The sequence below is a fragment of the Pleurodeles waltl genome, chromosome 3_1, assembly GCF_031143425.1.
Source record: "Pleurodeles waltl isolate 20211129_DDA chromosome 3_1, aPleWal1.hap1.20221129, whole genome shotgun sequence".
NCBI classification, from domain to species: Eukaryota; Metazoa; Chordata; class Amphibia; order Caudata; family Salamandridae; genus Pleurodeles; species Pleurodeles waltl.
In genome coordinates, this window is record NC_090440.1 from 909,269,537 (window position 1) to 909,296,615 (window position 27,079).

The following is a 27,079-nucleotide window of genomic DNA, read 5'->3' on the forward strand; positions in this document are numbered from 1 at the left end:
GCAATTTGCTCTTTCTATGTGTGCTGCAAACTGCAGCACACATGGAAATAGCAAAAAATGAGGAGAAATGAAAGCATTTCTCCTTGTTGTGACACTCTAACACCACCCCTAGGGTGGCATTAGATTTTGGTGCTGCCTCAGGTTTACGAAAACTCATAAATGTGAGACAGCGTCAAAACGCAATGGGTGTTGCTGCACACAGCAACACCAATTGCACGCTCCTTCCACGCAAAGTGCTGCATGTGAAGGGGCCATATTGATAAGGGGGCGTTAAGCCACAAAAAGTGGCTTATCACCACCTTGTAAATACGGTGCAGGGCATAGCGTCATGAAAAGTGATGCTCCAGTAGCGCTAGGGGCACCTAAATATGCCCCTTGGCCTGTGGAAGAAATTTTCCTACGAAAACCCACTTGTAGTGGGCTGAAGATGTCAAAATCAGACATCCAATCTGGATTTTCCCCAACATACCGTGACAAAAAAACGCTTTGTAAGCAATCTAACAGACTGATGGGTTTGTAATTGCAGGGCAAAGATCTATCACCCTTTTTGTGAATAGGTACAACAACAGCACCTTTCCACAAATCAGGAATTGGAGCCCCTACCACTATTGCTTTGGATATAAAAAGTATGTAACTGGACCATGCATCCATGTCAGTCAAAAACAAGTCAGCAGGAACCCCATTAGGATCAAACACCCTCCCATTCTTGACCGTGCCAAGTGAATGGACCACATTAGAGAGTGTAAACAATTGGGTAGTGGCAGAGCTAAACTGGCCGAAATGGGCAAAGAAAGCTCCATAAGGCTCTCAAGCTGAACTAGGGAGATTGGCAGAATACAATTGGCTAAAATAATCTACCCATTCCGCTGCAGCTATATTCATTGTTACATTCAATGCCGCCTTGTCTGGATCACGTGCAACCAAAGACCAGAACTTTAGACAGTCCTTCTCGAGTTAAGCATCTTTTAACGCTGCCTACCATCATTCATCTCGTTCATGTTTAGCTTTGCAGATGGACGCTTTATAAGACTTCCTGGTCATGCGAACAGAAACTATGGCCCTCATTATGACAGTGGCAGTAAAAACCTCCTACTGCCGCGGCGACGGCCGCGAAAAGACCGTTGCCATGGCTACCAGCTGACCACCATATTATGACAGTTGCCAGAATTCCGCCAGAAGGATGGTGGAATTCTGGCTATGGTCATGGAGGCAGAGGGCGGTAAGGTGGCGCTGCTGCCAGCAGCAGCACCACACCAGTAGACTGCCGCAGACCGTATCACGACCAATGATGCAGCCTGGTGGTGTTCTGCTGGTGGACACTGCTGCTGGCAGCAGCACCCCATCCCGCCTCCTGCCGGAGGACCCCCTGACTACAGGTAAGTCGGTGCTTCGACAGCGGAGGGGGTGGGGGGTGTTGTGTGTGTGTGTGGGTGGGTGTGTGTGTATGTTTGTGTGTGCATGAATGCGGGTGAGCATTGCGTGTTGTATGTGTGTGCATGTGTGGATGTGTGAGTGTGTGTGTATGTTGTGTTGTGTGAATGCGTGTGTGCTTGTTTGGATGTCAGTGTGTTTGGATGTGTGTGTGAATGGATGAATACATGCATGGGTGTATGTGGGTATAAGTGTGTGTATGAGTGTGTGTGATGGTGTGTGAAGGTGTGTGTATGTTAGGGGGTGGATCTTGAGAGGGAGAAGGTGGGGGTAAATCTGGGGAGGGGAGGGGGGCCGGGAAGACCCCTATCAGTGACAGGGAAGGAGTTCCCTGTCACTGATAGTGCCTACCGTCATGGTTTTCGTGGCTGTAAGGGGGCCACGAAAACCATGGCGGTAGGCGGGGTCATAATCCCGAGGGCGGGATAGTGACGGCCACCGGGCTGGAGACTGTTGTCTCCAGCCCGGCGGCTGTTACCGCTGTGGCGGACGGACTGGTACATTGGAGGTTTGGCTACAGCAAAACCACCATTGTCATATTATGGGGAGAAGTACCGCCAGCATGTTGGCAGTACATTTCTCCATAATATCACCATCTGCCAGGGTTATAATGAGGGCCTATGTTCTTACATTTAACGGTAGCAGCCAATAATCTAGTTAATACCCGACATTCCCTATTAAACCAAGGATGTTTTCCTTTGGATCGCTACTACCAAATTTACTGCCTACACAAAAATGTGCTGCGATACTCTCAAAACAAGAGATGTGAGATGTTATCAATTGAGCATTGTCACTTATAAGACCTGCCTCTATGTGCATTAACAAGGTCTTGAAAACAACATTCACAGCACTTAAGATACTTGATGCCATTTTAAATGGCGTTTATCATTATTCATACTGATGTCCATCGTCAGTGTGTTACAGGTAGTGAACATAGTTACAAGGAGCAAGCATTTGAACAGAGAGGGGATTGTGGTCCCTTTCTGTCATCTCAATGATGTCATGTCAGTGACAAAAGGAAACAGTCTTACGTCAACTAGGCAGTAATCAATTCTACTTGTGTGGCTGATTTTGTTATACATGTGACAACTCTTTGCATTTGATCTACTCCTGCCATTAAGAGCGCTAAGGCCAAATTCGATGGTCAAGTCTATTAGGAAAATGGCTACTTGTGACCACCTGTAATGGGGGAATATCTAAAGAAGGGACAGACAACACTTGATCTTCCTCTTGCCTGATGCAGAGGACATCGCCCCAGTCAAGAGGCTCTAAAGTGACATTAAAATCATCTCCCTCAATAAGTTTAAAATGCCGGGAACACTGCCTAAGGAATGTTTCCAGTGTAAGAAGAGGACATGAAGCTAGTCCCTTGACCCCCCTTGCGTAAACATTAATAACAATTATTCCTAGATTTGGCCTAAATTGTAGCTGGATGCCTAGTATGTCAGGAGAGTCAATAGATAACTGTTGAATGTGGGAGTTTAATGTTGTTTTATCCCAAGTGGTTAACCCCTTCGCTGCCAGGCCTATTTTCTCTCCTGTGCCAAGCCTTTTTTTGGCTATTTGGGGCAGTTCGCACTTAGGCCCTCATAACTTTTTGTTCACATAAGCTACCCACGCCAAATTTGTGCCCTTTTTTTTCCAAACTCCTAGGTATTCCAAAGGTACCCAGACTTTGTGGGTTCCCCTGAAGGAGACCAAGAAATTAGCCAAAATACAGCAACAATTTCGTTTTTTTTTTTTTTTTAAATGGTAAAAAGGGCTGCAGAAGAAGGCTTGTGGTTTTTTCCCTGAACAAAGGGTGTGCGATGGTAAAATCACCATCTTCCCAGCTTTCAAGAACAGGCAGACTTGAATTAGAAAACCCAATTTTTCAACACAATTCTGACATTTTACTGGGACATACCCCATTTTTACTATTTTTTGTGCTTTCAGCTCCTTCCAGTTAGTGACCGAAATGGGTGAGAAACCAGTGCCGGATCCCAGAAAGCTAAACATTTCTGAAAAGTAGACAAAATCCTGAATTCAGCAAGGGGACTTTTGTGTAGATCCTAGGAGCGTTTCCTACAGAAAACAACAGCTGAAATAAAAGAATATTGAAATTGAGGTGAAAAAAACAGCCATTTTTCTCCACATTTTACTCTGTAACTTTTTCCTTCAATGTCAGATTTTTTAAAGCAATATATTTATGCCAGCTGGACTCTTCTGGTTGCGGGGATATATAGGGCTTGTAGGTTCATCAAGAACCCTAGGTACCCAGAGCCAATAAATGAGCTGCACCTTGCAATGGGTTTTCATTCTATACCGGGTATACAGCAATTCATTTGTTGAAATATAAAAAGTGAAAAATGGGTATCAAGAAAACCTTTGTATTTCCAAAATGGCCACAGATAAGGGGTTGTGAAGCAGTGGTTATTTGCACAGCTCTGAATTCTGGGGTGCCCATACTAGCATCTGAATTACAGGGCATTTCTCAAATAGACATCTTTTTTACACACTGTCTTACATTTGGAAGGAAAAAATGTAGAGAAAGACAAGAGGCAATAACACTTGTTTTGCTATTCTGTGTTCCCCCATGTCTCCCGATAAAAATGGTACCTCACTTGCGTGGGTAGGCCTAGCGCCCGCGACAAGAACTGCCCCAAAACACAACGTGGACACATCACATTTTCACAAAGAAAACAGAGCTTTTTTTTTGCAAAGTGGCTAGCTGTGGATTTTGGCCTCTAGCTCAGCCGGCATCTAGGGAAACCAAGCAAACCTGCCCTGTTCTGAAAACTAGAAACCTAGGGGAATCCAAGATGGGGTGACTTGTGGGGCTCTGACCAGGTTCTGTTACCCAGAATCCTTTGCAAACCTCAAAATTTGGCCAAAAAAACACTTTTTCCTCTTATTTCGGTGACAGAAAGCTCTGGAATCAGAGAGGAGCCTTGAATTTCCTTCTACCCAGCGTTCCCCCAAGTCTCCCGATAAAAATGGTACCTCACTTGCGTGGGTAGGCCTACTGCCCGCGAAAGGAAATGCCCCAAAACACTATCTGGCCACATCAAAATTATCAAATACAAAACTACCTATTTTTGCGGGGGGAGGGGACACCTGCGTTTTTGGTCCTGGGCTCAGCAGCCTTCTAGGGAAACCTACCAAACCCAGACATTTCTGAAAACTAGACTCCCAAGGGAGTCCAGTGAGGTGCGACTTGCGTGGATCCTCCAATGTTTTCTTACCCAGAATCCTCAGCAAACCTCAAATTTAGTTAAACAATAAAAAATTTCCCACATTGCTGTGTGGGATCACCGCATTGGGACAAATTTCATACCACCCAAAGTTCCCCTCAGTCTCCCGGTAAAAATTATACCTCATTTGTGTAGGTGGGCCAAGTGCTTGTGAAAGGGAAGAGCCAAAAACATGTTGATATTGAGGGGGAACCAAAGGGGGTCCAAAAGGGCAGTTTGCAAAAAATCATTTTTAGGCTGACATTGCAGCAGAATTTTTATCAGTATAGATGAGACAATGCTGGGTCATAGGAATTTTGTGGATTCCTGCAGATTCCAGAAGGTTCCATCACAAAAATGTGTGTTTTCCAGCAAAGTTGGAGGTTTGCAGGGCATTGTGGGTACAAAAATGGTGCGGGGTGCATGTGAAACACACCACATAAAGTGCAGCCCTCCCCATTCCAAGTGGGACTATTTTGAGAGCTTGCCAAGCTCTCATGGCCCAAATGTAAAACCAAAACCCAAAATAGTCAAATGTCTTCTTGCTTGCTGTGGGATAAGATGTTTTAGAGTACAGGGGAGAGCTGAAAGACTGTTACCCCCTTCAGTTGGGGTGGGGGCATAACCAGGCCCATACTGGTTGGTAGCCACCACCCCAATATTTAAATTCCCTGGCATCTAGTAGACTTTCTGCCCCCCAGGGGTGTGGATCAGGGGTAATTGCCCCATCTGCCCACTAGTGGGCAGAACAACTAGGCCCCATTTATTTGGGGTGGGGTATGGCCCTAGTGGGCTATATGGTCCTAGATATTTTCTAGGAGAGGTGCTTTGAAATGTCAGCTGGTCAGCAGAGGTATTTCCTGGCCCAGCAGGGTAGGTAAACAAAGTATGAATTCCATTATGGCTGGCTCCAAAAGCTATGGTCAAGCTTATAAGTACATAAACAAAAGCACTGATGGTACAACCAACTTAGGATATGAACTTGTGACATAGAATTTCATAGGAAAGACAATGCAATGTATTTTTAAACTCATGCCAGGCAAAAGTTGTATTTCAGGCACACTTCACCCAAAGTGTATAGCTATTTACCACAACAGACTTTACATAGCAGCAAAGAAGAAAGAGAATATGTATCCTTGGATTTTCAAATTAATTATAAGGCATTACAAGGTCATAACCAATTTAACTTACGACCTTTATGCAGATGATAGGCTGGGTGAAACAAGCAGTCCATCTCTCAGCCTCTAAACAGGTGCATACAAATATGAACATGTGTTACATGCAACCTACTCACAGACCTTTACCCCTGCGGTATGCAGCAGCTAATCTTATTTTAAAATTACGCTTTCTATTGTAAGAACTAAAATGAAATCGAATGAAAGATGCAACACAGTAATTTTAATATAGAAATGAGCAAAGGAGCTGCATGGGATGAGAATCAGACAGTCAAACAACCACCCTAGAGGCACTGGAAATCTGTTGGGTTAATGCTGAGCAAAGGATGGTGAGCAGTTGTGAGTCAAAATGAATAATCTGGGAATTTCCTAAAATTCTCCAAGCAGGCCTCACTCTGTATCCTCAGTGGTAAAACAAAATATATAACATGGGTGATTAGAATTGAAACTTATGTGTCAATTTTAGTGATTAATTTATATGTAGTCTGATCCATGCAATTTGAATTGAAGATATGAGTGGAAGATTGCATATATATTTAATCACTTTATCAATCACTTATGTAGGTGCAACACATGAAGGGCCAAGTGTATTATATGGTCCATTTTACATACGACTTTAACTGCAAAGACCTACATACCACAGCACCATTTCAGTAAATCAAATGTCCATAGTTCCAGCATACATTAGTATCATGAGATACATTCATTAGGTATATACGCCCAAATATGTACTACACAAATACCACTTTAAACATACATACAGAGTCTACCCATGACCCTATGACAGTCTCTATATTTACTGACAGTAAAAGGAATGGACACATTTAGCATGTTAGTTACCAAACATTACTTCTCCAACATTTTCCATAGTGAAACAAATATTTAGAACTTTTATAGGGAGGATAGAGGTGATACAATTGTGCAAAGGAATTAGCCATTTGTGTTTCTTACAAAGTCCACAAGACATGGATTGCCACAATGTATGGATACTAAGATGAAGTCAGAGCATAGCCACCCAAAATGTTTTATCCTGTAGTCAACATCTCACAAACAGTTTTTAATAAGTTCTACAAAATGTGGAAACATAATCGTTAAGAATAAACAAAAATAACAAAGAGCAGGTGCCATGAGTGTCAGTTAAAGGTTACAGGTAGCTGGAAAGCCTCTTTGACATGCCATAGGTAAGAAAGGATGAGCCATCAAAATATGGCAACAGGATTTTCTTGTGTGAAAAGGATTAAACATTTTAGAAACTGTGGACTGAATCTCGTTATCTAATACAACCTAAGTAACAATGCAAGGATCTAACAAGATACATCAAACATTAGTGCAGACATTGTAAACTCACATTCTCCGATGGTCTCCACCTCAAAGCTGGGGCTATAGCTTCCATAGTCTTGCGCTGAAGATGTGCGGATTTGAAATACGTAGACAGTGCTAGGTTTAAGGTTGCTAACAGTCACAGCAGTTGATGCTGTTTTCACTGTAGAATAGCTTTGGTCTCTCTGATCCTGCGCAAAACAAAGCACAGTACAGTATATTTAGCATAATATAGCTACATACAGTGCATTATTATTTACACTAAAATGATGAAGTACATCTGCTATAAGCCTGTCAAGTTTGTTCTTCTGTTCTTTTTTAAGTGAATGTGTAATTCCAGGGAACAAAGAGATAATCAATGAGATATTAACCATCAACAAAAACATCTCCATGAAGGTGAAAATAAGATGTATCAGTATAAGCTACCCACATAAACTGGTCATAACAGATGTTCCTAACTGATATTTAAAAATGTGCTTTCATATCAGTTCTACAGTATGGACACATGACTATTATTTCCATTTGGTTGTGGTTAACTTTATATAGTTTTAAAGGATGTTACATTACAGTAGTTGTTTTCCTCAAACATTTTGATAAATAACCTACATTTATTATTAATATTTCAACACTTGGTAACAAGTCTAATGAACCCTGATTGTTAAGCAAGTTTTGCTTTACATTTATGACTGTTTATGCATGAATTTGTTTATTACTTTTGATATAAAGGTAAGTGTGAATATTATTATAGATGACCCAGATGATAAAGTGGCTGTTAAAGATATGCTATGGAGTGCTCTACTCGGCCTTTCAGTTTTGAATGAGATTCATAAATCTCAGTAGAAAATTAGTCCTGGCTACATTTTACACACTGTGTCCCTATAGTCCTTTAAACAATTGGCATACCAGCTTATTGCTTATAAAGAAACGTAATAACCTGAAGGATACTTCACGCCACAACCTTTTCTCAATTCTGTACAACAAATACATTATACACTAGCATCTCTAATTGGCTCATTTGGCTTAACATGTTCTTACTATGTGGATGACACACAGATAGACTTTAGAGTACCTGGATCACAAGACTCTGACTACACATCCACCTCAGATTAGATTGGCCTGTCGATGAACAAGAACAATTTAAAAAATGCTCTGCTGTAACATCCTTGTCACTGTTATATCCATTTGACTTGGACAAACTGCTTGGACCTCTGAACTCCCCCCTTGAAAACGGTACAAATATTTTGCGTAACCATGGACTTTGAACTATCCTGAGAACCCCATATTAACAAACCAGTACAAAAAGGTTTCTAGCATCACCAAATCATACAATACATGCTCCCCTACATAACTTACTCAACATAACCTCAGACCATAATCACCAGTTATTTCCTGAAGGTTACTTCAGTTTCCTCTTTAAGGGTCTCCTGCCATACCTTAAATGAAGACTTCACAGGGTACATAATTTTGGAGCCAGATTTAGTCTACACTTCAAGTTAATTATATAGATCTTCCCTATCTTATTCCCATTACAAAGGCTACCAGTCAGCCACAGACTCAAATTCTTAAACATCTGTATCATTCAGAGAGTCTATCTTGGCAAAGAGCCTGAATTCTACTAGTGCAAGCTACCTAAATAACATCACTCTGTTGCACTCAGATAAAATAATCCACATTCATCAAGAAAGCCCTCTTCAAGGAGTAAAGAAAGTGGGACACATTCAGGTCTGTGGAACTCTAGAACACATTCCCATTCCTCCTGCATTTAGCAAGAGATGGCCTATCCATCGGGAAATACTGAAATGTGGTTATTGAACGGCACCAAAGAAAATACCGGGGTGGCTACTCACAAAGGTAAATGTACACATCAGTAAATATGCACTTTTCCGTAACTTTACTATGTTTGGCAATTCAGCATTACTAAATGCATCATTACTCAAAAGTGTAGACTTACATGTCCCTACCCCTTGGAAAAGGGGATGAAGTCAGTAAATACATCATATGCAACTGTAAAGTTATGACTAGCAGTTACTTTACGCCTGTATTTGACGTTCCTCAAACTTGGCAGAAACCTCCACATTCAGGGCAGAGATTTCCCCATGGTAAATATAGGGACATTTTGAAAAGTTAGAATTTATAAAAATGTAAGTTAAATGTTAATGTAAATTAATGTTATATATGTATTTTCAATGTAGAATATTATTTTTAAAAATGCACCAGCACTAGTAAGTAAATGTTAACTAAAAATATAACTAATGTAAGAATATTGAATCAAATTTAAATTGTTTGTTAAAGATTTATTTATCAAATTAATCCCACACGTAAGGCAAAATGTTTGCATTTAGTTATTAAATATTAAAAGATAGGAGGATTTATGCGCAGAATTAATTTAAATTAAATGATTTTTTTTTTAAAGTACATTCATTTTTAAATTGAATAAAGCCAAATGAAATTGTTTAAATTAAATATGTATTTGTTATTTTTTGTTTTAAAACATTAAAATGAATGTATGCATATATTAAAACATTTAAATAAAATAATTTATTTTAACATTATTTATCATGAGGTTTTATTTTTTGTTCCCACCTCCTTAATTTTCTACTGGAGAGTGCTGCAGTACCCATAAGTGGACATGGGTGGTGCAAGATTTCTGTGCTGGAATACATTTGGGTCGTTTTTGGCTGTAGTAACTTAGTAAGGGCATTTAAGAGACTAGGAAGCAGCTTATTCCTTTATCGGTGGGTATCCCTCCATAAACCTTTCCGTAGCTCTCACTTAAACCCTTCTTGCTCCTCCTAAAACCCCCTCCCTTAAATAGTATTTCCCACTTTACAACCACTCCTCCCGCCTCATCCATGTTTACTTCTAAAATGTATACCGATGTATGCGGAGGTCTCCAAAGTCGAGTTCTCTGCACATGATCAGCCTATCAGCAACACTTACAGTGGTGGTGGTCACTATATCAGTAAAATATCTGTGACAAATATATTGTTTTCACTACATTGTCTACCATAAGATTGTGAAGTAGATGTGGTAATATGAATTGCAAATATATAACCTAACAATGCATTTGTAGGTGATGTAGTGAATGCCATATTATAGTAGGTTAATATTGTTGATTTCGATCTAGCAACATATAATGGGTACAATTTAACCACACAGGCAACATACTCCTTCTCACATCTGTTGCATGACAGAGTTATACATAATCACACCTCACCACAGCAAAACTTGATAGGTAGGTAGAAATATCTAACATTTGGAGCAAGGATGTCAAATTATGGAAGGTGGTTATGCACCAAAGCAGTAAATGGCAAATCCTCTTCTAACCTGCTGAGCTGGATAGCCTCCCATAATAGTTTAAATGACACATTTGGGACCTCATTACAACATTTGAAGTCCCACTATGGGACCACCAATGCAGCAGTGAGGACAACACCTCCATGCCGGCGGCATCCCCCCAATCATACTACAATGTTCCCGCCAGGCTGTCCGGCAGGAACATTGTATTACAACGTCCCTCCACACTGCCTGGCAGGAACAGTGCTATGGTATTGGCGAGGCCAATGGGCAGTGCAGGAGGGACTGAGCAGGGGGGACCCCCTGTGGCCACCAGCACTGGCTTACCGCAAGCCTTTCCATGGTGGGGTCCCAGCCATGGAAAGGCTGGTGGCAAGTTGGGTAGTGATCAGCAAAGTGGTGCTGAGTTCAGCACTGTCGTGTTTGAGCACAACTTCCACCACCATCAGACTGTCATTTCCCAGCAGTGACAGCAGTCCTCTGGCGGTCTGACTGCCATGGTCGTAATGTGCCGGTCAGATTGCCTAGAGTGCAGCGGTCAGACTGTCACTGCAAGTCTGGCAGTCCTTGGACCACCAGACTCCTAATGACCCCTTGCTTCCTGTGCATTACACATTGAACTGGATGTCAATTAGCAAAATATCACAAATTATGCCTATGCTAACATTTTGCATTTGTGTTAGTCTTTTTTTAAGCTTTTCTTTGTTTGAAAGTCATTGTGGCTTGCAGTTTTTCTTTTCAAAGTTATTGCAGCTGTCACTGACTAAGAACAATGACTACAACCTTTCAAATAAGACCATTTCACAATAAATGTTCCAAAAAAATGAACTGATATAAAATTATTTACAAAACAATCAATTCAAACAAGTAAGCAAAGGTTTGGTATGGTGTATTACTCTTTTTTATTTGATGGTAGGCTCTAATTGCATAGTAATGGAACCATTCTAATTACTTAGTCAATGTATGATTTCATCACTCAAGACATTACATTGAAGAGCTTGATGTCACAAATACACAATTAATTAAAAAATCTGACAATAAGTAATGACAGTTATTTTAGTGCTCAATACTCATATGCCATTTTTCCAATCTTCAAAAAGTGCACAAGCCATTTGATACATCCTGCATTGTCATCTTCTTGCAAAATAAAGGTTTTCCAGTTGCATAATCTATTTCATTTTCAACAACATTCTGCAGTAGTTGGTCCATGTGTCCTACTTCATTTCTGTGTGACCAGAAATCTAGTGACGAATGAGCAAAAAAGATCAGGTGTCAATGTTTCTGTTTTGACCTGCCTTTTGCCACCTTCCTTCTAATGATAACCTGGTATTTCTTCTCTTTCCATGTAAATGAATGTCCAAAATGAATGCAATACTGAATTTTCCCATAGCATGTGCTGCCAATCGTAGATGATCTCTAGGCATCGTGTGAATTGATTACTGACCATTGGAGTAATTTCAATTGACCCAACTAGTATGAAATATAAATGGTGAAAACATTAGCACAATGTGGCTGGAAGACTGAAGCATAAGGGAAGAGAATGCATGTGCCTCGTTAATGCTTCACACATTTCCTGGGTAATACCGATTCTCAAATTCTCTGTCTGCCTTACTTGACGTTTAGCATGATTGGGTGCTTTTATTTCCACCAGCTGCACCCTACTAATGCACCCTACTAATGTGGCCAATGCCAAGAGACCAGTGATATATGGCATCAAATAGAGAGGAGTTAGCATAGGTGACTTTTAAACACTTCTTTATGTGCAAATATTTATATTATAGTAAGAAACTCTCCTTAATATCGAATGGGAATTGTTTTCTGGATTTCCAATAATGATCCAATTATTCCTTTGCATGCAGGACTTTATTTATTTCTGTATTCCCTTCTCATACCATACTTTCATTAAGCTAGTGTTCTCCATGGGGAAGGGGGAGGTGGTTATCCCACAGTGGGACCAACTCCTGTCTTGTATCCACTCAATTTATTTTACTCAGTGATCATCACCTTGACAAAGCAAGTGTTTCGAAGTGGAACTTTTTTTTTAAACAATTGGGCTGTTGAATTTGGTTGTGAATCACCAATTGCCATATGTTAAGGTCATTTGATTAATAATATTAAAATAATACTGTTCTTGCATGTTAGGGAATATCATTTGTCATAGTGTTTGTATTCTACTAGCTAAACAGTATGGGCCTGATTTAGGTCTTTTGGCGGAGGGAGTACTCTGTCACAAAGGTCCAACTTGTATTTTTAAGCTTCACAAAGGGAAAAAGGCCGAGAGGAGATCCCTTACTGTTTGTAAATGTGTTATTACTTCAACTTGGGAATTAGTAATATTTTGTTTGTGACCAGATTACAGTTTCAAAACATTGATACATATTGTAACAGATTGCTATTTAGAAACGATGCCATAGACATGCCCCTTCCAAATAGCAATTTGTTGTGCTTTTTTAAACTCATTTCACTGTTCAGTAGCTTTTAATGAATCACAAGCTGGGTTTAGTACATTTAAAAAAACTATTTTTTGGACACAAACTCAGTGATTTTGTGAATCAAAAGGTTTGTGACTGCAAAACGATTTGTGCATATGGCCCCATTTTATTTATTTGGTAAAAAAAAGCTATTTTCCAAATGACATGGAAGGTTTTGGGACAGAAACAGGCATTTAGAAAGGGTTACAATCTCAATTAAATGTAATCTGCCTACAATTAAGAGTGGAATTGGATGTCATTTCTGCAGCTCATTCCTAATATCAATAATTAATGTTTCCTAATTTAATTTGTATCTCTAGGCAGCCCATCCTTTAACATTTATCCATAAATATTGCACAGCCATATCGGTCATCATTTACTTTGTGGATAAAATATGCCTACTTATATATGCATATTAGCTTTACATGGACTCATAGGTAATTGTCTTCTGATTTTGTGTTATATTCTCTATAGTTCTGTTGGTACTTTCTGTTTGTTCCAGTAATAATAGGTCTTGCACTCTTCCCCTTTTCACTGTTTTCTCAACTTGCTCTCACTGCTACATAGATCTTGCCCGTCTCATTTCTGTTATTTTGCATGTTTCTCTTTTTTTCATTTTGTTCTCTTCCCCTTTTGTTTTTCAGTCATTGACATGACTTTCTGTTGTGTGTCTCAGTTCGCCAGTTTCTTGATTTGTTCTGTGAAAGTATAGGAACTCATAGGTTTTTTCTTCTCTTTTTATTTTTTGTATGTGTTTGTAGCCTTGAAGAAACGGCGATTCCGCGAAACATGTGTTGGCTACTTCAGTGCTATGGTTACTTTTGGTGCTATGTCTAATGATTAATTTTGTAACTTGAGTGCGAGGTTTGTTCTGAAAGAATTTTTTTTTAATGTGTATAAATTATATACAACAATTGTGATTGTGAATGTTCCTAATTGATGCTCACCACTTGATATAATATAGGAATACTATACCTACAATTTACCTTTGTGGTTTATATTTAATAATATGATGGTACTTGTATGCACCAACAAGATAATATTATGATACTATACCAACAGCTTACCTTTGTGGTTTATATTTTTTATTATATGTTGACATCTACTTCCCACGACCTTTAATATATCGGTCACCATGGTTTGGTATTTTTCTTCTAGTCTAGTGATATGTAATCAATATTTACCCTGTTTTGGTTTCATTGATTTTGTACACTGAGATCTTAGAAATTAGTGCTACAGCTCCAAATGCTTTACTGATGCTGTCTGATACACAATCTAAAAATAATGCAACATCATTCATATGTAGCAGAATTTTCACTGCCTGTCCTATCTTTGAACGTACTCCAATTGCTACCTCACCATTTACATCGTTCTTCTGTTGTTTGAAATGGTACCCACTGATTTTCCCTTGAATACTACATCTGCTGACACATCACGATTCAACAATATCAAGACTTGGGTAATGAAGTCCTTGTGCATGGTCTCTTCTTTTAAGGAAAGTTTTAGCGGGAAACAAGAGATGTCACTTCCTGTGCAGATGAATGACAGAAAATCAACTGAAATCACTTCCTGTAGAGATGGGTGATAGGAAAATGTTTTTGTTTGGATTCTGATTCAGACGTCTTTCTAGCAATATAAATCATATTCTTTTGCTATTTATTTTGCCTTACTTAGATTCTCTTTTGGATCAGTCATCATGGACCACTGCAGTAAGTATGGTTCATTAATATCCTGATTTTTTACACTGTTCCGTTCAGACACAGACAGAGTTGCTGGGGTCATCTTTTTTACCTCTTGTGCACATTCAGCCACTTAAGTTCACCTTGTGAGAAGCTCCTTGCTTCACGCTCTGGCCGCCATGTTTCCCGATATGCATATTACTCTTGTTGAAATTAATTAGAGAAATAATTTTTCACACACTACATTCTACATTATGTGGCATATGATTAAAAACATTCAGCTAATTTCCAAAACAGCTTTTCGTTGAGTCATGCCTAGGTCAAGAAAGATTTGCCTTCAATAATTTATTAGGTGTATAGTTCCTTGGGTAGAGCGTAAGGGCCTGATTTAGTTCTCAGCAGATGTAATACTCTGTGACAAACGTATTACAATTTTCATAGAATATAATGGGATTGTAATACGGTGGATGGGATATCCATCACGTTTGTGACAGAGTATTTCCTACTGTCAAGAACTAAACCAGGCCCTAAGTAAACAACTGATTCTTCTGTATGGCTTTTTAAATAATATTTGCCAATTTCAAAGAGAACTCAATATATTAAAATAAATATACTATTAGGTGTAGATTGCAGTAACCAAAGACATACATCATAATGAACGGCATCAACTAAAGTAGAAAACTCAAAATGTAACCAAATTAAACATTAAGTGCTCAAATTAAACATTAAGTGCCCTTAAGTAATTTCTATGTACTGATTTTAATAGTATTAACTCAATTGCATTTGAAATCATCCAAACCTATATTTTAGATGTTTCTGTCCAAAAAAACATATCCACTCACTGCAGCAAATGAGCAGGTTTCCAAAGGTTATTCAATATCAATGTTATATTTTTCAAAACTTGTAGGAAAATAGTTGTGTTCTTCAGTGGATGGTCCCAGTGTTCTAGAATATTTAGGAGCTCTTCTGGGGGAATCAGGACATGGGTTAAATGGCAGATAGTCCACCTTTGTTGTCTAGGGCCACAGCCAAAAGTTCCTACTTGACATAATATTCAATACTGTTCTCCTGGTCACTCCTATGGCCCTCAAATTGGTAGAGAAAGATTTCTAAATGCACGAACACAGATATCAGTAGGGGCCAGACTCAACCTCGTTCTGGAGTCAGGACATAAGTAGAAGTCCAACTGATCTGTTAGTTCTTTTCCAATAATGTGCATCTTGTCCTTGAGTTCAAGTAGATTTATGTAGACCATCTGGTATAACTCCTTAGAATCACCTTCAGAGCTTAAGTTCAAGAATGAGCAGGAGCCAGTGCTCCAGTCCTCTCTCAGGAGGAGGCACACACCAGGCAGCATGCATATATCTTTCTCTTCTTCTCCAGTGTAGTTCTTACTTTCGGGTGGTAGGAGTCACAGGGTAAAATGATACATCAGCTTTGATATGGGGAGGATCCTGAACCTATCCTAAAAGGATTCTTATGGTTGGCTCTTCTTAACTCTGCAGCAACCTCCAAAAGTTATAGCTAATTTTATTGAAAAACCCTTATATGCATTTTTGAAAATATAGAAGGCTGTCTAAACTGTTGGAGCTTTCTAATCCCCACCACACCAAAAAGCTTGTCTGTTTAAATGAGACACACCCTCTGCGTGGAAATCCTGTTGTAGCTGGTTCTGTTCCAATAAGTGGAAAGTGCCAATGTGACTAGAAAACAGAGCAAGCTTCAAACACAAACCAACATTGTATCTCTGTTTGACATGAACATGAAACCTGCATGCTCTTGTCTGTATTTCTGTGTCTGTGTTTGGCTCAACTTTGCTTTCCTCTCCTGATATTCTTTAGAAAAATGTGCATTTCTTGGGTTCATGAGATCAGATGACATGCTAACATTGGGAGAGGTGGATTGTTTGATGTCTTCAAAGCCTTGAAAGGGCACTCTTATCAAAACTAGACATTGCAGTTTAAAGATATATAATTACCAGTATTCTTCCACAATTGTGTGACGTTACTAGCTCAAAAAACTGCTAGTGTGGTAAACAGCCAGTTATAGAAGTATGATAATATATACAGATGTTTAGTGTGATTGGTTAAAGCCAAGAGAGAGCTTGCTTTCCTATTAAGAATGATGACATTCAGACATAAGCAAACGTACAACACATAAGTTGATACCAACATTATTACCCACACAAACCTAGGGTAGATTCCATGCTGGCACCATTACCTGAAGGAATACAAATGCAAAAAAATGACTTTCTAGGAAGTGATTTGGTGAACACATTCCTATTAATTTACTACAGGAATCAATGGAGGACCTAAACTCATTGCATCTCTACTTATTAAGGCTGTGTGAGTAAGAAAGCAATCAAATAAAACATGTATGAGTCCTAAACCAATGAACAGTGCATGAATAACATCACAGTCACTTCATGCAACTTCAGCATCCACAAAAGCTACAAAAAGATTAGTCAACAAATGAAAATGTAAATGGCACTCAGAGTAGTAACAGGTGAAGAAAGTTCCCAGCATCTACTTCTACAGGAAGCAACATCATTGTGCTTCCCAGCATCCGTCTCTACAGGAAGTGACATCATTGTTTTCCCACCAAAACTATCTTCAAAAGGAGACATCAGACAAGCAGACATCATTCCAGCACATTCCTCTTTACAGGAAGTGACATCACTGCAGGTCTTAGCATTTCTGCAGGAAGTGACATTTTTTATTTTCCAGCCTTGCAATGCAAATCACCAAATCCTGCACTGGATCGACTAACCCCTCATTCTCAACACCCTGTTCAGTATCAAACAGTCACACCAGTTCGTTCACTTGGGCTTCTCCACATCCAAGGTGCTCTCCATTAGCCATCACACAAACATCCATCTTGGTCTATGACATCATCAACCTCTATCGGCAATCCCTTGGAAGTCTACTCATTGATAACAACATCCACCAATATACCAATGGCATACAACTCTACATGAAAGCCTCCTGTGTTCTTGCCATCCAGTGCCTGAAGCACTGTCTGCATCTCTTCCGGGTGTGGATGTCGAGCACCTTACTAAAAATTAACCAACCAAAACCAAATCCCTCTTTTCAACAGCCAGTCAAATCATGACTTGATTACATTAATCTGGATGGATTCAAATACCAACTTAAGTCTGTGAGAAAGTTGATTATTAGTTGGGGAGATGTAAGTCTTCACCAAATAATAATGTCACAATTGTTTATAATAATTGAAACCTGAGCTCAACCCTTGGTGGCTGTAGCACAGGCTTAATTGAGGTGACGTGTCTAAAGCACTTATCAATACCAAACCAGTTAAAAGTAGAAAACACAATAAAAATCTATTGGGTACAATGTAATGAACAAATAGGCACCAACACAACAAAAATTGGAAGTAAGGAAGTAGAGAAATTATTTTTATACGTTTTGAATCAGTATAGCGCCTAAAAAACACAAAGCACCAATTGGAGCTGTCAGGTCAAGTCAAAAGAGTTAAGACAAACCATGAACTAGTACCAGGTGGGTACAAGGACCAGGTTTCTTCTGGTGGAAAGTTTACCTTCCGAGAGATTTCCTAGAGAAAAGATCCTGTATGTGGGAAATCAGAGGGGGTCAGGTTACAGGCTGGGTTGTATGGAAAGATCAATGACAGAGGCCTGATGAAGCATGGGTCTGTAACAGGAGCCTCAGCTCTGTTGAGAAACTTGGTGTGGTTGACATTGATTCCAGGAAGCTCAGAACTGGTGAAGACTGGAATCCGTACCCATTAATGTCTTTTCAGCAGTCAGATGCTGTTCGACATAAGCCTTGATAAAGTCCTTCAAAGTTCAGACTTAGAACATTTTCAGGAAGTCAAAACTCTTTCAGTTGGCAAAGCCAGCAAGTTGAATCCATCCAGCAATTTTATATAAGGGTATGTGGTTTCAGGGTCATTCAAGGTCTCCGCTGATTCTCTTGAGGAAACATTGTGAAAACAATTCCAGTTTTGAAGAGTTTAGGGTTGGATGAGTACACTCTAACACCATGCAAGGGTACAGGACCTTGTGGGAACCACTTAAGGGTTAGGAATCACTCTCCCAGAAGCCAACAGATGGGTCCTGGGCAAATCCAGTTGGAACAGATCAGCTGGGCTCTTGGGAAAAGTAGGCTGACCTTTGGCATGCACTTCTCTGTCCAAAGTATACATGGGAGCAGTTCATGCCCGTGGGGCCTCTCTCCTCAGGTTCAACAGCAGGTGCAGTTCTTCCTTTGTTTCTACAGGTCCAGATATGTTGAAAAGCGGGTACTGAGGCTGCAACATGTACCATGCTGTGGGGTTGAAACTCCTGACAACTCCCTAACAACATGGTATCCCACAGTGCCCTTCTCTTCCTAAACCCAAAATGGTCAAAGTTTTCCTCCCTTGGGCAAAGCTCCCTCAGCCCACCCAGAGGTGTGGCTATGATAATGGGCAAACCCTCCCCTATGATCACACAAAACCAGTCCTTGGGACAGCCCCTCTCCCACTGGGATTGGTGCCTGGTTGACCAGCAGAACAATGAAGGGGGAAGGGCTAGGTGTAAGTTACATCTACTTGTGACACGGAAGATACACTTTGAACTGTAATTAAGTTCCTGGGTATAGCCCACCTAACAATCCTGTCAGGAAAAACTCATCTTTCGAAACCAAGCCTGTTAGAAATGGGGTTTTTGTTTGGCAGTCAGGTTGCCCTCTGTCCAAGCAAGAACCCTCACTCTAGTCAGGGTAAGTCACACACAATCCAAAATCAGCCTGTGCTCACCCTCCGGTAGCTTGGCACGAGCAGTCAGGCTTAACTTAGAAGGCAATGTGTAAAGCATTTGTGCAATAAATCATACAACACCATAGCATAACACCACAAAAATACACCACACAGTGGTTAGAAAAATATATAATATTTATCGGGGTATCTTCAGGTCAAAACGATCAAAGTTGCAATATGAATTTGTAAAGATATCACTGAAAAGTGATATAAAGGGGCTCATTCTGACCGCGGCGGACGGCGGTCGCCGCCCGCCACGCGGTTCCCGACGAAAGACCGCTCCACGGGCAAAAGACCGCGGCGGTCATTCTGGCTTTCCCACTGGGCTGGCGGGCGACCGCCGAAAGTCCGCCCGCCAGCCCAGCGGGAAACACCCTTCCCACGAGGACGCCGGCTCAGAATTGAGCCGGCGGAGTGGGAAGGTGCGACGGGTGCAGTTGCACCCGTCGCAAATTTCAGTGTCTGCTAGGCAGACACTGAAATTCTTTTTTGGGCCCTCTTACGGGGGCCCCTGCAGTGCCCATGCCATTGGCATGGGCACTGCAGGGGCCCCCAGGGGCCCCGCGGCACCCCCTACCGCCATCCTGTTCCCGGCGGGAGAACCGCCAGGAACTGGATGGCGGTAGGGGGTGTCAGAATCCCCATGGCGGCGGAGCGCGCTCCGCCGCCATGGAGGATTCTCAAGGGCAGCGGAAAGTCGGCGGGACACCGCCGACTTTCCGTTTCTGGCCGCGGCTGAACCGCCGCGGTCAGAATGCCCAGCGGTGCACCGCCAGCCTGTTGACGGTGCTACCGCCGACCTCCGCCATGGCGGTAATTACCGCCAGGGTCAGAATGACCCCCAAAGTGTCTTAAGTCTTTAGAAAGTAAACAAAGTCTCTTTCAAACACAAAGTACCTGGTTTCTGGTGGAAAATCTCCTCAGAGGGCCACAGGAGAAGAGGTACGTGGAAAACTGGTGTGTGCGTCGATTTCTCCTCAGCACACACGGACTTGCGTCGTTATTTTCCACGCGGGGAGTCGTGCGTCGTTTTCCGGCACGCGGACAGTCTCTTTCTGTGGTTCGCGGGGAGTACCAGATGTCCCGGGTCTGTGCGTGGATTTTCCTGCTTGTTTTCCGGCTGTGCGTCGTTCTGCGGGGCTGCGCGTCGAAGTTTCGATCTCACGGCAGGCGTTGCGTCGAGTTCTCCTGGGGAGTCGGGCGGCGTTGTCCTTGCGAGGCCGTGTGTCAAAGTTTTGATCTCACGGCAGGTGTCGCGTCGATTTCTCCTGGGAAGTCGGGCGGCGTTGTCCTTGCGAGGCCGTGCGTCAAAGTTTCGATCTCACGGCAGGCGTCGCGTCAATTTCTCCCGGGAAGTCGGGCGGCGTTGTCCTTGCGAGGCCGTGCGTCAAAGTTTCGGTCGCCCCGAAGGCGTCGCGTCGATCAGCGTCGGTGTGCGGCGTTTTTCTTGCCGCGGAACAAGCTGTGCGTCGAAAAGTTCGGCGCACGGAGCGTCCAAGAGGAAGAGAGAAGTCTTTTTGGTCCTGAGACTTCAGGAAACAGGAGGCAAGCTCTATCCAAGCCCTTGGAGAGCACTTTTACAGCCAGACAAGAGTTCAGCAAGGCAGCAGGCCAACAGCAAGGCAGCAGTCCTTTGTAGAAAAGCAGACAGGTGAGTCCTTTGAGCAGCCAGGCAGTTCTTCTTGGCAGGATGTAGTTTCTAGTTCAGGTTTCTTCTCCAGCAAGTGTCTGATGAGATAAGGGCAGAGGCCCTGTTTTATACTAAGTTGTGCCTTTGAAGTGGGGGTGACTTCAAAGAGTGTCTAAGAAATGCACCAAGCCCCCTTTCAGTTCAATCCTGTCTGCCAGAGTCCCAGTAGGGGGTGTGGCAGTCCTTTGTGTGAGGGCAGGCCCTCCACCCTCCCAGCCCAGGAAGACCCATTCAAAATGCAGATGTATGCAAGTGAGGCTGAGTACCCTGTGTTTGGGGTGTGTCTGAGTGAATGCACAAGGAGCTGTCAACTAAACCTAGCCAGACGTGGATTGAAGGGCACAACAAGGTTTTAGTGTAAAGAAATGCTCACTTTCTAAAAGTGGCATTTCTAGAATAGTAATATTAAATCCGACTTCACCAGTCAGCAGGATTTTATATTACCATTCTGGCCATACTAAATATGACCTTCCTGCTCCTTTCAGATCAGCAGCTGCCACTTCAACAATGTATGAGAGCAGCCCCAATGTTAGCCTATGAAGGGAGCAGGCCTCACAGTAGTGTAAAAACGAATTTAGGAGTTTTACACTACCAGGACATATAACCACACAAGTACATGTCCTGCCTTTTACCCACACAGCACCCTGCTCTAGGGGTTACCTAGGGCACACATTAGGGGTGACTTATGTATTGGAAAAGGGGAGTTCTAGGCTTGGCAAGTACCTTTAAATGCCAAGTCGAAGTGGCAGTGAAACTGCACACACAGGCCTTGCAATGGCAGGCCTGAGACAAGGTTAAGGGGCTACTGAGGTGGGTGGCACAACCAGTGCTGCAGGCCCACTAGTAGCATTTAATCTACCTGCCCTAGGCACATGTAGTGCACTCTACCAGGGACTTACAAGTAAATTAAATAGTCAATCATGGATAAACCAATCAGTAGTACAATTTACACAGAGAGCATATGCACTTTAGCACTGGTCAGCAGTGGTAAAGTGCCCAGAGGTCAAAAGCCAACAACAACAGGTCAGAAAAAATAGGAGGAAGGAGGCAAAAAGTTTGGGGATGACCCTGTCAAAAAGCCAGGTCCAACATGACCCCCTACCAGCCTAAAGCCAGGGGAGAACAATCACTATCCTGATGTACTTCCCTGTTTGAGGTGACAGAACAAGGACCCAGGCCCACAACAGCAGGGGCATGCTCCATTTCTTCGCCTTCCTGACTCCAATTGGATCCCTCTGTCCATACTCTCAGGGCCCACTAAGCCAACCCATGGGGAACCTTTCTCCTTACCTGCGGATCCCATCTGTGCAGCACCTAACCTTACTTTGCTCACAGATGTATCCCAGGAGCAGGATAGTACCACCATGACCAACACAGTGGTGTTGCCCACTCTACCCCCGGGGTGTGACACTTGTCCCCTCCCCAGGGATAACTCTGACCACCCGGACAGCAAGCCACAGTGATTACTGACAGCTGCCAGGGATGAGAGCCAGGCCCCAGGCCTCTCAAAGCTCTCCCACCACTGTGGCTGTGGAGAGTGGGGGGCGGTAGCCCCAGGTGCTGGGCACCCTTTAACCACTCTCCCTTCCACCAGGTCAGGGATGACAGCCTGAACCTGGTCCTCCCCTCTGGGGCTCTGTACCCTCCCTCCTGGAGCGGTACCCCCAGAGTCCAACATGGTCAGGGTGCTTACAGAAGTCGCCCTGTCCCATTCCTCCACCAGTGCAGGGCTGTTAACCTGCAACTGGCCCTCCAACCTGGGGTCTGTACCTTCAGGTTGGACTAGGGCCCGGGGTGAGGCTTCCCTCCCCCTGCCCTCCCTTCTGGGGTCCAGCACCCTCCAACTAGGAGTGGCCTCCTCAGAAGACAACATGGTAGGGGCACTGTTATCAGTAGCCCCTCCCTCCAGGTCCGGGGGGACACCCTGAACCTGGTCTTCCAGCCCAGGGTCTGTACCCTCAGACTGGATCACTGCCTGGCAAACCAGGACTTTCTGGGAGGCACACCTACCCCCCACCAGGTCAGAGTTTAACCTCTGCACCTGACCATTCAACTCAGAGTCACCACCCTGAAGTTGAACAATTGCCTGGCACGCCAGGACTTCCTGGAGGGCACACTGACCCTCCACCAGGTCAGAGTTTAACCTCTGAACTTGGCCATTCAACTCAGAGTCACCACCCTGAAGTTGAACAATTGCCTGGCACGCCAGGACTTCCTGGAGGGCACACTGACCCTCCACCAGGTCAGAGTTTAACCTCTGAACTTGGCCATCCAACTCAGAGACACCACCCTGAAGTTGAACAATTGCCTGGCACGCCAGGACTTCCTGGAGGGCACACTGACCCTCCACCAGGTCAGAGTTTAACCTCTGAACCTGGTTCTCCAACCTAGGGTCACCACCCTGAGGTTGGGCAACTGCCTGGTACACCAGGACTTTCTGGGAGACACACCTACCTTCCACCAGGTCAGAGTTTAACCTCTGAACCCGGTTATCCAACCCAGAGTCAGCACCCTGAGGTTGGACAACTGCCTGGTACACCAGGACTTCCTGGGGGGCACTAGTACCCCCCACCAGGTCAGAGTTTAACCTCTGAACCCGGTTATCCAACCCAGAGTCAACACCCTGAGGTTGGACAACTGCCTGGCATAGCAGGACTTCCTGGGAGGCACACCTACCTCCCACCAGGTCAGAGGTTAACCTCTGAATCTGGGTATCCAACCCTGAGTCACCACCCTGAGGTTGAACCATTGCCTGGCATACCAGGACTTTCTGGGGGGCACACCTACCCCCCAACAGGTCAGAGTTTATCCTCTGAACCTGGTTAGCCAACCCAGAGTCACCACCCTGAGGTTGAACCATTGCCTGGCAGGCCAGGACTTCCAGGGAGGCACACCTACCTCCCACCAGGTCAGAGCTTAACCTCTGAGCCTGGTTCCCCAACCAAGGGTCACCACCCTGCGGTTGGGCAATTGCCTGGCACACCAGGACTTTCTGGGGGGCACACCTACCCCCCCACCAGGTCAGAGTTTAACCTCTGAACCTGGTCATCCAACCCAGAGTCAACACCCTGAGGTTGGACAATTGCCTGGCACAGCAGGACTTCTTGGGAGGCACACCTACCTCCCACCAGGTCACAGTTTAACCTCTGAACCTGGGTATCCAACCCAGAGTCATCACCCTGAGGTTGAATCTTTGCCTGGCATGCCAGGACTTCCTGGGGGGCACTCTCACCCCCCACAAGGGACACACCGTCCCCAAGGGCCACACAAGAGTCTGGTTGGCGCAGGTCTCCCGACCTCTGCCCATCCGGCAGAATCTGGGTTTCCCCCAAACCAGAAACGGTTTCACCTGGGTCATTCCTGGGGGGCTCTGCTCTCAGAGCTGTCCCCTGACTCTCAAGGTCCTCCACTGGGGTCTGCAACCCCCTCTCAACCCTATGTCTGGACTTCTGCACCCCCTCACTAGGAGGGGTACTGCCAGACACCAGAACTGTTGGGATGCTGGCTACAGTCACCCCCCCAAGTTCTTCTGACACTGCGGGGCTTCCCTCAAAAGGTGGCCCTACGGTACAGGCTAGGCTTCCCTCCTGGTGTTCCCTCATGGAACCCTCTAGGACCTGGGACCTACCTGGGACACTACAATCCTTTCCCACCTCACTCGGTTGGGAACCACCTAGACCACTCCCTTCAGGAGCACCCCCAAATGCCTCTTCAGACTCTCTGGTACTCACCCAGAAGTCTGCCTCCATTGTAAGTTCCCTGGGGTCAGAGAACTCACACTCCACCTGGTGTTGGCGTAGCTCTGGAAAATAAGGACCAGACATATGCTCTCCAGCAATTACATCACTCTGCCCTTCACATGTATTAACCACAGTACCCTTCACCCAACCACCCAGTAACTCAACCTTGGAAAAGCACTCTACCTCACCCTCCTGAGACTGGTGAGACAGTATCTGTCTGTCCCTGACACTCAACCCATACTCTTCTGGGATGTCTCTACACTCTATATCCAGGACGTCCACCAGGGGGGAACCCTTTTCTCTGTCACTCTCTGCTAGAGTCAGTAAAGTGTCCCTCCCCCCAGTAGGAATATGACTCCCTGTGCCAGTTCCCCAATCCTTCTCAGGGACCCTGTGCATAACGGGAACTACCTCATACACTTGAACCGCCTGGGGTGTGTCAACTCCCTTCTTCAAGTTGGGCACCACATCTCTGGGCTTGTGCCCTTCTTCAGCAGTACTAGATGCAAGATTTTTGCTGCCACCATCTGAACTGGACTCAGCCCTTCCAGCCTCCAGTTTCAGCTCTTTACAGCTCAGCTCTTGAGCTGCAATCTTTTCTTCTTCCAGGGCTAAGAGTCTTTTTGCCTCAAACCCTGCAAGATACTCCTCTAATTGTTGCTCCTGTCGCCTTTGACTTCGGAGCCATTCATCTATCTCTGGGTCTCTTTCCTCATCTGAGTAGTCTTCCTCCTCATGTGAGCAGTCTTCCTCCTCATGTGCGTAGTCCTCCTCCTCATCTGAGGGGTACTTAGTCATTTGGTTTCTTGCTGCCTCTCTCTCTGCCCATCTTTCCTCCCCCCAGACTATGTAGTTATGTAGCATCTCCGCCTTAGTAGATCTCCTTGCTACAGGAAGGCCCCATTTTCTGCAAAGCTTCCTTAGGTCAGCCTTAGTGAGGTGGTCAGTACGAACAAAGAATGAGTAGGTAAGCAATCCCATTCTGATAAGATCTTACCAGCAAAAACCAAAATCCAAAGTCCAAAATATCAATAGTATATCCAGGAGGACATCAGAGAATCAAAAACCCCAAAAAGATGAAAAATCAAGTTGACCTTCAACTGTGGGTAGGTAGTGAAATACTTAGCTACTGTATGTCAATGCACAAACACAAGTCCTATCCTCACCGCTGATCACCAATGTTAGAAATTGGGTTTTTGTTTGGCAGTCAGGTTGCCCTCTGTCCAAGCAAGAACCCTCACTCTAGTCAGGGTAAGTCACACACAATCCAAAATCAACCTGTGCTCACCCTCCGGTAGCTTGGCCCGAGCAGTCAGGCTTAACTTAGAAGGCAATGTGTAAAGCATTTGTGCAATAAATCATACAACACCATAGCATAACACCACAAAAAATACACCACACAGTGGTTAGAAAAATATCTAATATTTATCTGGGTATCTTCAGGTCAAAACGATCAAAGTTGCAATATGAATTTGTAAAGATATCACTGAAAAGTGATATAAAGTGTCTTAAGTCTTTAGAAAGTAAACAAAGTCTCTTTCAAACACAAAGTACATGGTTTCTGGTGGAAAATCTCCTCAGAGGGCCACAGGAGAAGAGGTACGTGGAAAACTGGTGTGTGCGTCGATTTCTCCTCAGCACACACGGACTTGCGTTGTTATTTTCCATGCGGGGAGTCGTGCGTCGTTTTCCGGCGCGCGGACAGTCTCTTTCTGTGGTTCGCGGGGAGTACCAGATGTCCCGGGTCTGTGCGTGGATTTTCCTGCTTGTTTTCCAGCTGCGCGTCGTTCTGCGGGACTGCGCGTCGAAGTTTCGATCTCACGGCAGGCGTCGCGTCGATTTCTCCTGGGGAGTCGGGCGGCGTTGTCCTTGCGAGGCCGTGAGTCAAAGTTTTGATCTCACAGCAGGCGTCGCGTCGATTTCTCCCGGGAAGTCGGGCGGCGTTGTCCTTGCGAGGCCGTGCGTCAAAGTTTTGGTCGTCCCGAAGGCGTCGCGTCGATCAGTGTCGGTGTGCGGCATTTTTCTTGCCACGGAACAAGCTGTGCGTCGAAAAGTTCGGCGCACGGAGCGTCCAAGAGGAAGAGAGAAGTCTTTTTGGTCCTGAGACTTCAGGAAACAGGAGGCAAGCTCTATCCAAGCCCTTGGAGAGCACTTTTACAGCCAGACAAGAGTTCAGCAAGGCAGCAGGCCAACAGCAAGGCAGCAGTCCTTTGTAGAAAAGCAGACAGGTGAGTCCTTTGAGCAGCCAGGCAGTTCTTCTTGGCAGGATGTAGTTTCTGGTTCAG

The 27,079-nt window shown here is 43.8% G+C and overlaps 1 protein-coding gene across 1 annotated transcript in view; it reads right to left on the reverse strand.

The window, feature by feature from the left end:
* Nucleotides 1-27,079, reverse strand: part of EPHA10 (EPH receptor A10) — a 1,402,205-nt gene that overhangs the window by 667,222 nt on the left and 707,904 nt on the right. The window contains exon 7 of the mRNA XM_069223890.1: nucleotides 7,167-7,329. Coding sequence (XP_069079991.1) covers nucleotides 7,167-7,329 — 163 coding nt within the window. The remainder of the gene's footprint in view (nucleotides 1-7,166; nucleotides 7,330-27,079) is intronic.